The 15,426-nt window shown below is 34.9% G+C and overlaps 1 protein-coding gene across 1 annotated transcript; it reads left to right on the forward strand.

The window, feature by feature from the left end:
- Window positions 1-10,425: 10,425 nt before the first annotated feature.
- On the forward strand, window positions 10,426-14,021 carry LOC127441044 (homeobox protein engrailed-2b-like). Its single transcript, XM_051698191.1, has 2 exons — window positions 10,426-11,281; window positions 13,008-14,021. The coding sequence occupies exons 1-2, from the start codon at window positions 10,813-10,815 to the stop codon at window positions 13,322-13,324; spliced, it is 786 nt and encodes a 261-aa protein (XP_051554151.1). The 5' UTR covers window positions 10,426-10,812; the 3' UTR covers window positions 13,325-14,021.
- Window positions 14,022-15,426: the final 1,405 nt, after the last annotated feature.

Raw genomic sequence — 15,426 nt, forward strand, 5'->3', positions numbered from 1 at the left:
CTTTGTACTAAAATTAAAAAGAAGTTAACAAACATCACAAGGAAACACTACAGGGCTTTCAGGTTCAATAGTTTTTGAAAATTAAATTAAGGGCTTGCTCCCCAAAGATATTGAGATCATATCATTAGGACTATTATAGTTTAATAACATGACATTAATTGAAAACCAAAGAGTGACCTGCTGGAATACACTTTCCTTAGCAGTACGTCTTACAAAAATGCCCCTTGGGTTGATTTACAGTAGTACTTACATTGGGAGCTAATAAGCTGAGTGAAATGAAAAAACGGGGCAACGTTTTTAATTAGAGCAGTCATCCCTAAGAACAACATACTTTCAAATTGATGAGTTATATTGTCATACCCAGAGTGCAAGATATTATGTTGGTTTTGACCTTAATGTAAGATCAAGGTCGAGAATCATCACGTCCTGCTGAGTGTCAAAAAGGTAGGCTATAGTATGATTAAGATAGCGTTACTGGTTATTTTGGAACTTTTTTAAACGATGCAGCTACTTTGAAACCTTTTATACTAACATAATAACAACAGCATGCAAGTTTTTGTTGTTGTTGTTGTTGTTGTTGTTTTTCAGTAAAACATTTGCAGACGACCATTACCCAAATCCCCATCTGAGTTGGTTCTTAAGGAGCTTAAGGGCCTTCCCTCTCATAAGAGAGCAGTCTAAAGAAGCGCGTTCAGCTCCGCTGAGCCTTTAATAAGTAAGATACATCCCTGTCCCTCTGTGCGTCTCTCCTTAGCTCACATTTCAGCCATGCCCTGAGAGGGTGGTGGCACTGCTTTAAAGTAGGGTAGAAAAATACCCTTTTTCTTCGTTCAGTTAAATTCCCGATCGATTCTTCTGTCATTCCAAAACGTAAAAAACAGAAAGTAAATATATTTGCTGTAGCCTACACATAACAGAGGTCACTGATCTCATGCAAGAAAGACATTGGAATAGCCCAATTGCCAATGTTTCAATTTTACTTTCAGTTCAAATGTTGAAAACGTTCCAAATTTGAGTGTTCTAATTGGAAATTTTAAATTTCCTAAATTAAATCCATTTTTTTATTATTATTATTTTTTTGAATAATGCAGTATTTTTTGTCAAACCCAACTATGTTTGAATTTTCAAAACGTTCCAAAATTGAGGGTTGCTTTTTGCCACATTAAATTAAGTTTATGTTTCCGGTAGCCCCACATAATGGACATAGTCTAGCAGCATTATATTCAAATTTGCCTTGTTTTGATAGAGTGTATAGGCTAAATCATTTAGGTGAAACGTCAGTCAGCTTGTAAAAGTTGCAATAACAGTCATGCAGTTAAGTAGAGACTGACTTCTTTTTTGATAATTACATAAAGACCATTTACATTTATTAAAGGGCTATCACAAGTTTCTTCAGGACGATATTTTTATCGCACCATCCGGACGGCACAACAGCCACACGGTCACAATAAGTCAGATTCAGAACATGGTAATTTGAGAGTTTTACAGATGAGAACAACGACCCATATGGTCGTGAACCACCATTGAACATGGCTGCATCCCTAAATGCATAGTGTCATCTTAAAACAAAAGAACATGAAGTCGACGCACCGCTGATGCGTTTCCATGCAGCTGGCAAATATTATGCTCAAGTCACTTAAGTTCCGGTGTCTAATCACGCTAATTAGGGAGAAAATCAAACGTTGCAGTCCTTTCTCTTTTCAGCTAAACAGAACTCTGTTATTGAAGTTCTCAATGATGATTAAAAGCATTAAAAAAAAAAAAAAAAAAAAAAAAGCACAATACAGGAACATAAACCCTAGATCAGAATGGAAGAAGTGATTCTCCAGAGTTTTAAAAATGCCTATCTGAAAAATACTTAGGAATTTTGTTGTAGACTTTTCTTTAGCCTGATGAAATTTTGGTTACAAGATCCGAACTTAATAGTTCACTAAAAAGTTAAAGTCCGTTCCACAGGTAGGCCTGTATTCTCTTATAAAGTCCCATGATAACAAATAAACAAGAAAATCTTTTTACCTGTCTTCCTTTGGATTAATAAATCAGTGGTGTGGAACACTTGCGAAAATACCTGTCAATGTCATCAACATTGTTTTACAGGGTTATATTACATCTGAGCGATAAGTTTAATTTCATTCGCACACTTAATATCCAATTTAAATGCATGTATTACAAGTGACACCGATTTACATGCACTTTAAACATGAGGTGTAATGAGGTTTGGTTATCTCAGAAAATTTGATTAATGTTTAAATAAAGATTAATCGTGAAGGAGATGAAAATGTATATTATACACTTTAACTTATGGCGTTGGAGACAGGTAATCAAACGGCTTCACTTCTTTAAATAATTATTAAAGAAGAGGCCAGAAATAGTCTAATCATAATAAACTCACCCAGACAACAGCTGCCTCAATCATATTACAATGAGAGTAATTATTTGTTTGTTGCCGTTAAGTGTTTAAGTGTTGTAAGCGTTTGAGAAATCCTTCCCAAGAGATACATGAGGACAATGCATTATATTAAAGAAAGTCTATAACTACACCTATCGTATTGGAAAGGGAACTTTAGGTGAGTTAACACGTACAGTACAGTACAGAAGCTGTTGAATGAAAACACTATGTCTGCTTGTTTTCAGCCTCAGCTCAGCCCTCAACAAGGGTCTTTTTACGGCAGACAGGGTTTGTCTGTCAAGGTTAAAGAAAAATTCAGACCAACAAGGCTGACTTCTCAATAAATAGAGCTCTTCCACCCAAGCATGTTTGACCATTGGGATAGTTGTTGTTTGTGATGTCACATTGAAACATCCAATTAAAGGCTCGTCTGCGATGACATTGACAGTGCAAACCTTGCATGGGATCTTACAGACTCTAACAGAATTATGGGACATATCGTTGCTTATGTGCCATTGTTTCTCCGTCTCCTCAGTCAAGTCACAATATAGTGATATAACTTGTATTCGTAGTACGTACTTGAATTAGCGTATTTGTGACTGCATTCTGTGAATGGAATTGAGAGAATTAGTGTTGCTAATTGAATATATATATATATATATATATATCCAGTACAGTTGAATAAATGAAAGAATGGTATACAAAAGATAAATCAATAATACAACTGCAGATTTACCATTACCAAAGTAATATATCTACGAAGTCTAACGAGTTTACAGATAAATAAGACTTGCATAGAAAGCCACAAGAGAAGGGAATAATCTACGACTTCTTTTGAAATTGTGGTATTTTATTTTTGAAGAAATGTCAATCAATTGCGTTGACTGAGCCCAACAGCCGGGCTTAATATATCTAAATAATGCAATCTACAGGTCAAGTACACTGAACCCTGAGACACAGCCGATCCAAAATCCGAAGAAGAAAAAGCTTAATAAAACTAGGCCAAAATATGATATTTTGTCAATTTAGTTGACAAGAAAAAAAAAACGCATTTTCGTTGCTCCTTCCATATTAAAGCGCTAGAGTTGTTCCAACTTTATATATATATATATATATACCAAGTAAAAATGTGAAGAGATAAAAAACAAAAAAAAAAAAAAAAACTTACAAACTTTTTTGAGGCTACTCAGTCGGTTTGTTCTGGTGGTCTCTAGATGAAATCTTGGTGTCATAGAATGGCACTGGTGTGATGTTGTATGAATGACATGACCATGTCATTTCCTCCCCACTGAGACTCGCTGAGTCCTTTCACCGATATTATTAGCATCTGGGTCAGTCATTATTGTAGTCTATACCAGAACAAAACGAGAGAGGGGGGTAAAGAAGACAGAGCATTTCCTTTCCTTGTGAGCTTTTCTGAATATTGATCTGAAATACATTAATATAGATGTTCGAACTGCAGAAGCAGTCTATAGCATAACATACATATGCATCACGCTTGACAGACGTTAGCATTGTTTTTTATGAGACGAAATAACTGACAAGACGCATAGTGAAAACCCGAAACTTCTGTAATAATAGAGCTTCATGTAAATGTTACAGATTTCTATGACTTTAAACTTGCATGATAGCGAATGAAACGAAAACAAAACCTTTGACTGGTTGGAACTTTCCATGTTATGTGTTCACAGAGCGTTGACGCTATTGTGCACCAGTCGGTTATGCCTGACCTCAGATTCACAATGACAAACTTTCACAAAACAATAACGAGAAAGGATTTCGGGGCGCCCAGTTTTACTTTCACGCTCTTTTCACTCTTCCCACCGTCATGCTCTTTATTTCTTCGAAATATGTAGCTTAAACAAGTTTTTACCAAATAGATTTGCACATCTAAAGAGATTCTTAGGGAAAACAAATCTATTTATAGTGGTGAAAGGGTCAGTTCCAATACTTACGTACAGTCCAACTAGACATGCGTTATGTCTTGTTTAAGCACCTTTCTGTATTTTGCAGTCCTTAATTATATTAAAATGAATTATGACATGTTCTCAAAATTTCAGCGAGGTGGGACAAACTTTAAGTCTTGAGCAAAGCCTAAAATAAAGCACCAAGTGAGAAACAGTAGAATGATAAAAAAATAAAAATAAAAAAACATTTTTTAAAGTGTCCAAAAGTTCATACAATTCAACAAATCGCAATCCAAAACATTGGATTTTAATGAATAATTAATTTTAAAAAGCCTGCAATAAACAAGTATGATAAAATAACTGTATCGATAATACATCTAAAATTTGTTTTTTAATAATGTAAAATTACAAAAAAATATATGTTTTATTGTACGTTTGGCAATAAAATGCTTAACATGTATCTGGTGCTGTACAAATTAAGGAGAGTTGATTAAAGAAATATACAAAAATGACGGTAAACAATTTACACAGAAACAATTTTTTTTGGAGAATTATTATTATTATTATTATTATTCTTTTTAAATTTTTTATTTTTTTCAAAACGTAATTGTTTTGCTTCAGGCTGATTTTCTTGATGTGAAACTATGACGTAAACCCCAATATGCACTTAATACTGTTAAAAAATCTTTTAAATAAATGAACGCAAATCCGTCGTTTGTTTAAAATTGACCTATTAAACTATGATGTGATAAACAATTAGCAAGACATGCAGTGTCTTTCAAATCGATCGGTGATTGACGGCACAGACAAGTCCACATGAAAGTGTGTTGTAACAGAAACGTGCTGTGTTGTGAGCGCAATTTACGGCAGAAGCCTGAGATGACCAGTGCCTGTTGAAGAGCCAGTTGTCATGTCCATTGCTAATGACCCCATCATTTCTGTTTACCTGAAATAGTAAAGCTTTACAGATCTTTTAGCCAACAAATGTTCATGCCTAAATGTCATCCGAGAAAGATCGAGAACTGATAGTCTAAACTGTCTATACTGTAAGATTGTTAGGTAGAACTTCATTTACAATAATAATAATAATAATAATAATAATAATAATAATGTTTTTCGAGATGAAAGTGATTTAGAATGAGATTTAGTGAACTGAATAAACAGCATCCGATGTACACCTGTTGCACAAACAAGTCATTTATCTGAAAGCACCTCGCAGCTGTCCCTTTCCGCATTATCCCGCGAAACTTAAACATAAGTTGGCAAACTGACCAAAAAATGTGAATATTTGGGATTTGCTTTTGAATGGGTTGCTACACACTCTCACTGCAAGTTTGGGTGGCTTACGAGGACTTTTTTTTAGGTTACAAACTGGTAATTACAAGGGTATTATGCCATAAATGTGGTTTATGAGGACATTTGTAGTGTCCCCATAATTCAAATCGCTTAAAAAATATACTAAACTATGTTTTATTGAAAATGTAAAAATGCAGAAAGTCTTTTGTGAGGGTTAGGTTTAGGGGTAGGGTTAGGGTTAGGGGATAGAATCTATAGTTCGTACAGTATGAAAATCATTATGTCTATGGAGAGTCCTCATAAACCACAAATACCAACATATGTGTGTGTGTGTGTGTGTGTGTGTGTGTAGGCTACATGTCACATTTTGTCGACACATTTAGGCCATTCCCAAGAGTGGGAATGCACTTTTTATTAATTTGATTGTGTTACAAGTCACAGAAAGGGTCTAGCTGATAGACTTATGAAGCTGCTGATAACGTTGAAGTACACTTGTCGAAGTATGAACAAAGACAGATAGTGCCCAGTTCTTCCATGTCCGATGAATCACTATAGGCCTACATATATTCAACTTTTAAGAAGTGTCAATGGAATGGATTGATAGAACAATTATTGTTGGTTTGTATTTGTGTGCATCTAACAGGGTGCCTCGTATCAGGGTTAGGAGAGGCGTTCCAGCTGATGTGTTACAACTGATACATATGCAAGCATCAGAAATGTTTGAAAACAATCACAGAGTATCAAATGTGTCACTTAAGTTAGGATTAATGCCTAATGCTCCTTGTCTTCACACACTAATGTGGAAAATGTTTTTTTTTTTTTTTTTTTTTTTTTTTACATTATTTTTGTTAGTAGTCAGATAAAGCCATCTCGTGTGAAAAAAAAAAATGTTATGTTTATTTTGGTCAGTATTTGTGCAGTTTAGCAAAAAGTGTTACAACTGTACTCGGTCTACATTACTGTTGTAAAGCAAATGTTCTGATTGTTGAACAAACATGTTTTGGGTGAAAAAGGAGTCGTCAATGAGTCATTAATATTTTAAAACAAAAAGGACCACGTTTGAAAATGTAGTCTATAGGTTAGTTTGTAACTAGGTTCATTTAATGGGCCATTTATTGCTTTGAAATGAGGATTTTGTTTCTACGAGCGAGTCTTTACCGCACGAGCTACTTGGCTTTAACAAATATTCAAACAAACGGAGCTTGAAAACCTCATTCAGTTGTGATATGAATATGACTATACAACACAGTTCATAAACAGTCTGAAATAGGAAATAGCCAGTAACCTTTATCCTCATACTCCGAGTCCCTCAAGTACTTTTTCTACTATTTCTTCAGTTTGCTTTCAAAAGGGCAACAGGAAGCTGGGAGATCCCGTGTGACCCCGGCATTGTTCTAGGCCCGATATCACATCCATTGACTAGGTCACATCTGTGCTGATTTGAGCTCTGTGATCTGTGAGCTGGCAAAAGCCCTTGCTCACATTCACAAATCCCTCTTTGCTTCTGCGCGCGACCTTTTGTGTGAGAGAGAAAAACAGAAATGAAACTTGCCTAAAAGTAGGAAACGCACAAACAGTGAACACTAAATAATAAAAAATAATGCTTTTCTAGAGCATAATACACATTTCTAGAGCATTATATATATATATATATATATATATATATATATATATATATATATATATATATATATATATATTGCTTTTAATATAAGCCATTGACTATTATTATTTTAATTTGAATAAGTTGAGAACATGCAAATATATTATCAATTTATACGTAAAATGATTCACGGAATGGTCAAAGGTCATGAGAACCCAAATGAACAGCTTATCTTAAACAAGTGGCGTTGCGTTAAATAGTCTAATAGTTTATTAGGTATTGTATAACACCATAAGGTAGTCAAAGTGTTTCAAGAGTGTTAATCCTCAAGAATTTCTCTTTGATAAAAAAGCAAGTGTATCCAATTACTCTGATCTGCGATTTTAATAGTTTTTAAAAGTTTTTAGTTTCCGTGAAAGTCTTTGTTATGACTGGGAAAGTGAGAAATGTCATATGTGAACTACTTCTTTTTTTTTCTCTCTATTAAAAAAAAAAAAAAAAAAAAAAAAACATTTTAGGATAACCATTTTCAAAAAGTATTGAAGATCTCCTATATGATGAAGATATAAAAGATTAAATTCGTTGCTTTGCCATTTTAATTCCTTACAAAACAAAAAAGCCTGCATATAATGTTTTATAGGCTCTATCATTATTTTTAATGTGGATATATTATCATGTTAAAACGCAGTAGATAGAAAAACGTGTTAGAATAATGAGCATATGCAACGACAGCAATATCAACGATAACACACCGGACAAATTTGTTTAATACACTTCTGATCATTTTACTGTCATTTGTACATGGTAAAATAAAAAATTTTAAAAATGTCACAAAATTGACCAAACAAAATGAGCTCAATTATGAAAAAGACAAAGTCTTATTCGACACAGTCTTATTAGTTTTCTTTTTATTTTGCTGACTTTCTCCTTCATATGCCAAAATGTGAAACAAGAATTTGAGGTAATATTGCTCTCAAAAACAACAGGATAAGCAGATAGGTGACTATTATCATCAATAACTGGAGACACCGTGTGTTAAGAAAAGAGCTCATTTAGTTTATGCCACTCATACATTCTTGTATTAAAGCAACTGTCACCACTTGACCAGATGTTTAACTTTTAACTTTTTCAGGTTGTTTTTAATTTTCATTTTAGTTTTAAGTAAACAACATGAAAAAAAAAAAAAAAAAAAAAGAATGCCACAAAGATATACTTTAGCGAAATATTTTTAATTTTTTTACATTTTTTGTAGTTAGACCTGGTACTAGAGTCTTCACCTACAGAACATAAGCAGCTGCCCAAATTAAACAAACCATACCCAATTTATCTGAAGTAGCAATGCAATTAAAGCAGAGGCATTGCGTTTATTTTTCTAGACGCTTAAACTCAGCGAAAGTTAAAAAGGGTTAAAAGTTCATTTTAAGTGATCAAACAGCATTAGGCTAACTGGCAGGCCTTTTATATGGCCTTAGACTGACTTAAGTTAAATGTATGCAACACTTGTTGTATTGTGTTCGATCAAGCAACCCACACTGCAGACACTAACAAAAACAACAACACCCTCAGGTAAACAGAGTACGGGCCTTCCTAAACACTTTTCTGTGTCATCTACTAGATAAACGCATAAAAAAAGTCAGTTTTATGCCCTCCAATCACTGCTATTTGTTGCCAAGAATGGCCCCACAGCTAATGCCCATCACATTCAGGCGTCATGCAAGTCAGTGACAAGTTCTGCTGATGCACAATCGATTCTTAACATAAGTAGGCCTACTGCTTATCAATATTCTGGCGCATCCACTGAGGAGTGCGTCTTGCAGGTTTTTGTAAACACATCTAGGCTATTATCACGATTTTTTTATTTTTTTTTATTTTTATTTTTTTGACAGGTATTTGTCCATGAGCTTTAAATAACGACGGTGTAAATGTAGATAAAAGTTGATCTAACTTACGATTCTTAAATAGCCCAGGGTCCCTTAGTAAAGTTGGAAATGATCACGAAAAGTTGACTTTATAGTCCATGATTTTTCTGGGACGAAAAAACTGAGAACGAGAGTAAGTTATAGCCTACCAACTAGCTCTGCTAATGCTATGTTGCTAAATACCACAATATAGGCTATGCATCCCCTTTCAGTTAGCACAGTTAATTTGCACCACAGCCAAAACCTGTACTGGAACTTCTCAATGAGATCACTTCTAAAGTAGCCGTTTGTTTCATTTTGGCACTCCATGACATCTTGTACGCTCCAAGGACCACTGTTGGTTTGCTTCGCTGGTTTCTTTTAAAGCGCCACAGCCTGATTCGACATCTAGCTTATAGCCTACTTCTCTTTAAAACTACTGGAGTGAATTGCTCTTCGTTGATTCACAATGACTCTCGAGAGCCGTAATCTTACACACAATTTGTGGAATAAAGCAACTGATTCAACGAAGTAGTTTGGATAGGCTAATAAGGTATCTACTATTCAAGCGCGAAGAACATCATAACACGGGAATGATGGGGAATTCGCATACTAATATTTTTAATTGATGGGGGTTCGTGTATATTGATAACGAAATACATAACATCATATTCAAACGCTGAATCTAAAACATGACGAGCTTGCACTGTAAACAGAAATGTGATTCATCTACGTCAAAGTAGTTGTTTTCAGTGGTGTTGCATAAAGAGTTACCGTGTGCAATTAGTTATTCTCGTATGCAATATTAGATTGATATAGGTAGACTACTTATAGCTAGTACTTTTCCCTGAATAAATAGCCAAGCAAACAATGTAGAATAAGGCGGTACGAAATTGCGAAATTGAACAGAGTGTGACCCCCGACCGAACTACTATAAAAATGAAAACACCCTTCCCCGGTGTGAGTAAACGCTATATTTTCACTACTTAGGCTTATAAAAACCCAACTCTCTCACTATGACATAAAAGCAACAACCAAATAAGTCTGTAAAAAAAAAATAAGAATTGTCTTTGCAGGGGTTGAAAATGTGAAAACAGCTAAATATTGTGATGTTGAACACTTTCACTCTAAAGAGTACTATAGCTTTAAGCATTGAGAATAAGGCGAGGTTGGGTGCTGTCATTTACTCCAGAGTCATTGGGTCATGTGATGAAATTTCGCTCTATTTATTGGCCAAAGGCACGTGTCTAGGATACCGGAGTGCGACGTCACCCGGGGAATCGTATTAAAAATAAGAACACAAATCCGTAGTGAAAGTATTCCAGAGCCAGTTTGCTCTTCCGTATTTACTAGAGCGGGTCTGTTGCTTTGATTCTGCATAGGTGAATAATTGCCCGTATGCTTTAAAAACAGATATACAGACAATTGCAAGGGGCACACAGTGGAATTAATTTCTAAAACTATGTTTTTTCTTTCTACGTACACAAGGCGGTTACGTCGTATTTAAATCAACAAAAGAATAATAATAATAATTATAATAATAATAATAATCATAATAATTATAATTATAATAAAAGGATTTATCCATTCTTTCAAATTTGTTTCTGTTTCCAAAAAAAAACTAAGAAAGGGGAAAATATACTACAAAACCTGGAACTCGAACATACAAGTGTGCGCGAGAGAGAAAGGGGTTAAAAAGGACATTTGGAGAGTTTCACTATGGAAGAAACTGATCATAGCAGCAGAGAAGTGGAGCGTCAGGATTCGGGCGATGAATCTAGGGCAATTCTACCCCTGTTGCAGGCTCCTGGAAACCTACTCCCGCACAGAATAACCAACTTTTACATCGACAACATTTTAAGACCAGACTTTGGTCGCAGGAAAGAAGGATCCAGACGTGATGAAATTAATACAGTTGAGAGAGAAAATCGCTGTCCATCGACTCCCGGATCGGGGCAGGTAGGAGCTCCAGTGTCAGAGGAAGGAACCTCGAGCCCTAACATAGTAAACGCGTCTAAGAAAACTGATATAACCGCGGACGCACCTCTGAAAATCCGTGCAGAGACTGGAGATCAGTGCTTAAGCTCAGATTCGGATTGCTCGCAAAGTAACGCTTTGCCGTCGAACAAGCCAATGCTTTGGCCGGCTTGGGTATATTGCACAAGATATTCCGACAGGCCTTCATCAGGTAAGAATATATATTTCTTTTCACAGTTATATTCAAGAACTCTTAGATCACCAGTTATAAATGTGTGCACGCGTTTTGGCATTTAAAGTGCACAAAGAATAAAACACAAAACTTTCGACAGACATTTCATCGATGAAAAGGGGCCACGGAAATAGAGGTTTTTTATGAATGTGAAACGGCCCGAGTTTTATTATATGGGTAAATCAGTCTGTTAAAAAAAAAAAAAAAAAAAAAAAAACAGAATAACTGCCATTTTTTTATTATTTTGAAATCCAATATTTAAAAGGAAAAAATAACACAACAGAAAATGTTTGAAACGTGTAAAATAATTACCACTTTGTTACTATTATTACTATAAGCCTACTACTATTATTATTATTAGCCTATTATTATTATGCAGGCGTAGTAGGCCTACTATTTAATCAGGGTCATTTAAGGGTAGAACATCCTAAGAGAAAAATCAACGTTAGTTTTATTTGATGCAATATGGCCCTCCGTTAATATTCGACTTTTCTCGAAGATTAGATTTTAGGGTTGGTATTTATGGTATATTTTTTTGCCTATATTTTCAAGCAAAAGTAACGGATAGTTTTGCGCCATTGTTACTTCGATGTCTTTGTTGATATTTAATTAGCATATTTTTGACAATGGAGTTGGGCGCACCATGGAGGCTAAATGCTAAATCATATTCTTTCAAACGTATCTCTCGAAATAAATACGCTATCCTCACACTGCCCACCATAAGAGAGAACCATTTAGGACAATGTTAGGCAATTTTCATAAGAAAATACGATCTTCAGATGGACAAATTTCAAACGAAGTTTAAATGGCGCACAAAATGGCCCTCCAAAAAAATAAAGTAAAACTCAAGTTTTTTAATCACGTTGTAACTTCTCTGAGCATTATGTTCCTAAATAATCTGGCACATAAACCTTAACCTATTTTAATGTATTTTATATTCACTTTGTAAAAAGGTTGAACTTTTAAACAATTAAATATATATGAATAATTTGCTAAAAGGGGGTCAATATTTGTATAGGTCACATTAGAATTTAAAAGGTAAATAACGCGCTTGTTATTGTTTGGAGTGCATTTAATGATTGCATACTAAGATTAAAATAATCCCATAATGCAGTCTAAAACGCGAGCTATACGGTATAGAAATCATCATGTTAAGCTAAAAAAAAAAAAAAAATGTGTAGTAATAGGGTGCGAGGAAGGGCTCGTCTCATAGGCGACAGATCAATCCATTGTCAGCATTCATGCCACGCGGAACCTTATGTATATTTGGGCACCATAAAAAAAAAAAAAGGATCTGAAGTCAGGTGAACCAGCTGGCGATAAACGACAAGTGTTACAGTTATAACATGTTTATTAAAAATGTTATCTTATAAATGTAGTTCCTATGGTAACAGAGAGGAGAAAGCCTTTTTTTACCCCTCCCTTCCTGGCAGTCACCCCCACCCCCACCAACACTACTACACCATGCTTCCATAGTCAAAACTAGAGCAGACTCATTGAAAAATTCGATCCTTGCACCCTTTTTATCGTATGCTTGCTTACTAAACCCAGATGTTTATATTATTATACTCACAATATTTTATTATTATTAGCCTATTATTATTATTATTATTATTATAAATGTTCTGCTAATTGTAATCAAAAAATGAATGTGTTCATCTTATGGAGCAAAGCGTGATCCCTCTCATTGTATTCTGAAATGTAGGCCCAAGATCCCGCAAACCAAAGAAGAAAAATCCAACCAAGGAAGACAAGCGTCCAAGAACAGCCTTTACAGCGGAGCAACTCCAGAGACTCAAGACTGAATTCCAGAATAACCGTTACCTGACGGAGCAAAGGAGGCAAGCTTTGGCACAGGAGCTCGGCCTTAACGAATCTCAAATCAAAATCTGGTTCCAGAACAAAAGAGCAAAGATTAAAAAAGCTTCGGGGAATAAAAACACACTTGCATTACACCTGATGGCACAGGGACTGTACAATCATGCCACATCAACAAAGGACGACAATTCGGACAGTGATTAACGTAAAGACCAGGACATCTAAAATGCAATAATTCTAAAAAGGGCCAGTGTACAAAATACCAGCATTAAAAGGATAAAAAAAACTTTATGAGATATGATTCTGCAATATTATATTATGTATATATATATATATATTTTGTGTACGGTGGTGTAAAACTTTTTCATTCAGCGTCACTGCTGTACACTGACTGAAACTTCAGATAGTCTGTGAGGAAAAGTACGCTTTGATTGACACTTGACGTTGAGCCACATGTGACCGTGTTTAATCCATGCTGAAGTCCAAAGATTTTTCTGCTGCATTCAGGCAACTGTGATTTAAAATAAATGGCGAAATGATACTTTTATCTTATCTTAATGTTTGTTTGTTTTCATGTATAATTTTGTTTTTTACTCCGGATGAATGTTTTACTTTATTGACTTGAATTGTTTTACAGAGACATGGTATTTAAAAGACAACATTACATATCTGATTCAGTATATTTTATTTAAAGGTCTGTGAGAACACTATCCGTCAAGGATGTCCTAACATATTCAGGAAATAGATCAGACATCTGATCTGAACATAGCATATAGTCAGCAAAACCCGAAAGACAACATAACACTTCTAAATGCAAGTACTTGACTTAATTTGTTGTCTGCTGAACTTAGATGGGAATGTACAATAAAAGTTTCCTCTTCTTTTTTCAAATGGAAATCCATTTGTGTGTTTCAGTGTGGAGTAATAGCTTTCCTCTCTAATTATTAGCTTCACTATGAGATCCTAACTCTTATTTTGCTAAACATATCTGTTATAAACTCTTTGGTAAACAGGTTTTTATTAGAATATTACTTAAATTAAAATAAAATTAAAAAGTTTGCCCATGCTCTACTATAATATCCATCAATAACGTTTTGTAAATGAAAATGTTGAGGTTTTGTTTAACAGAGATAATCTGTAATACACTAAGCTGGAAGAAAGCTTCAGCGTGCCCAAGTCGCAAGCGTAAGAAATACATTTACACTCATATTTTGACACTCTAAGATATATAATCTACAATATATGCATTGGTAGGCTATTTTATCCTTTTATTTTCCAGATGCACTCTGCTTTTGTTTGGCATTAAACGGATTTTGATAGCCTATGTATAGGCTGATAAATAATGATTTTATACATTTGTCAGGCAGTGGCAAGTAGCATGATGGCATTACTGACTTTTAAATCATGATTTGTTATTGAATCAAATTCGGTTGCTAAAAGTAGACGGGACAGTAATATGATAGAGCACGGAGTTTAGTTTGGTTTAGTCTGAAATGGTTAAGCCATGAGCATGTTAAAAAAGCCTACAATGGCATGCGTATACACCAAATAGTTATTCCAGCAATAGCGATGTTGGATCGTGAATCCAAAATAGTGACTCCGAAACCTCATTCAGTCATTTAAATTAAAAGGAGTATCTATGCACCCATAACAGAGGAAACATTTAAGCACAACGTCACCGTGTATACGCGTTGTGGTGTCAATAGTTCAACACAAAAATATAACCTCGTTGTACCCCTACACAAAATAAAACGACACATTCTTAAGTGTCATATTATGATACCCAAGTTTGTATATGACGTAATAACTAGGAAGAGAACTTTGAAAGCATGTGTTCCTTAGTTCTCCTGCATGAGCAGCTGTCACCGGAAAACAAAACTAAAGATGTCTTGAGTGTAACTCGGGAGATTACCTGAATAATAACTTTTGATCAGATCTTTATGGAACACGCTACCCATCTGGTCCGGTGCCAAGATTTATTTGGCGTCTCCTAGGATTTGGTCGTAACAAATATACGAATAAATAAATGAAGACTACGGTCTAAAGCCAGATTTAGTCTAAACGTCAACCCTTGGGGAGTCAAAATGGTGCTCTAAATCACTGCCGAAATTCTTAGGACAATCATGATGGTCATATCAGAATGAGTCACCTTAGGAAGTTATTTCCAACGCAAACTGCCAAGAACATAGTAGGTCTTATTTATACACTAGTTCTATCAAGAAACTTGAACACTTTCTTTCACCCATAAAATGGGTTTCTAAAAGTGCCTGGGTTTCTTAAAGTGATTCAGTGCATAATTGTGTGCA

This window comes from Myxocyprinus asiaticus, chromosome 5, assembly GCF_019703515.2.
Source record: "Myxocyprinus asiaticus isolate MX2 ecotype Aquarium Trade chromosome 5, UBuf_Myxa_2, whole genome shotgun sequence".
NCBI lineage: Eukaryota > Metazoa > Chordata > Actinopteri > Cypriniformes > Catostomidae > Myxocyprinus > Myxocyprinus asiaticus.

Bases quoted from the DNA above. Each gene is read 5' to 3' on its own strand.
- LOC127441044 (XM_051698191.1), top strand. From the start codon at position 10,813: ATGGAAGAAACTGATCATAGCAGCAGAGAAGTGGAGCGTCAGGATTCG. The intron at 11,282-13,007 runs GTAAGAATATAT...TCTGAAATGTAG, and splicing joins TTCCGACAGGCCTTCATCAG to GCCCAAGATCCCGCAAACCA.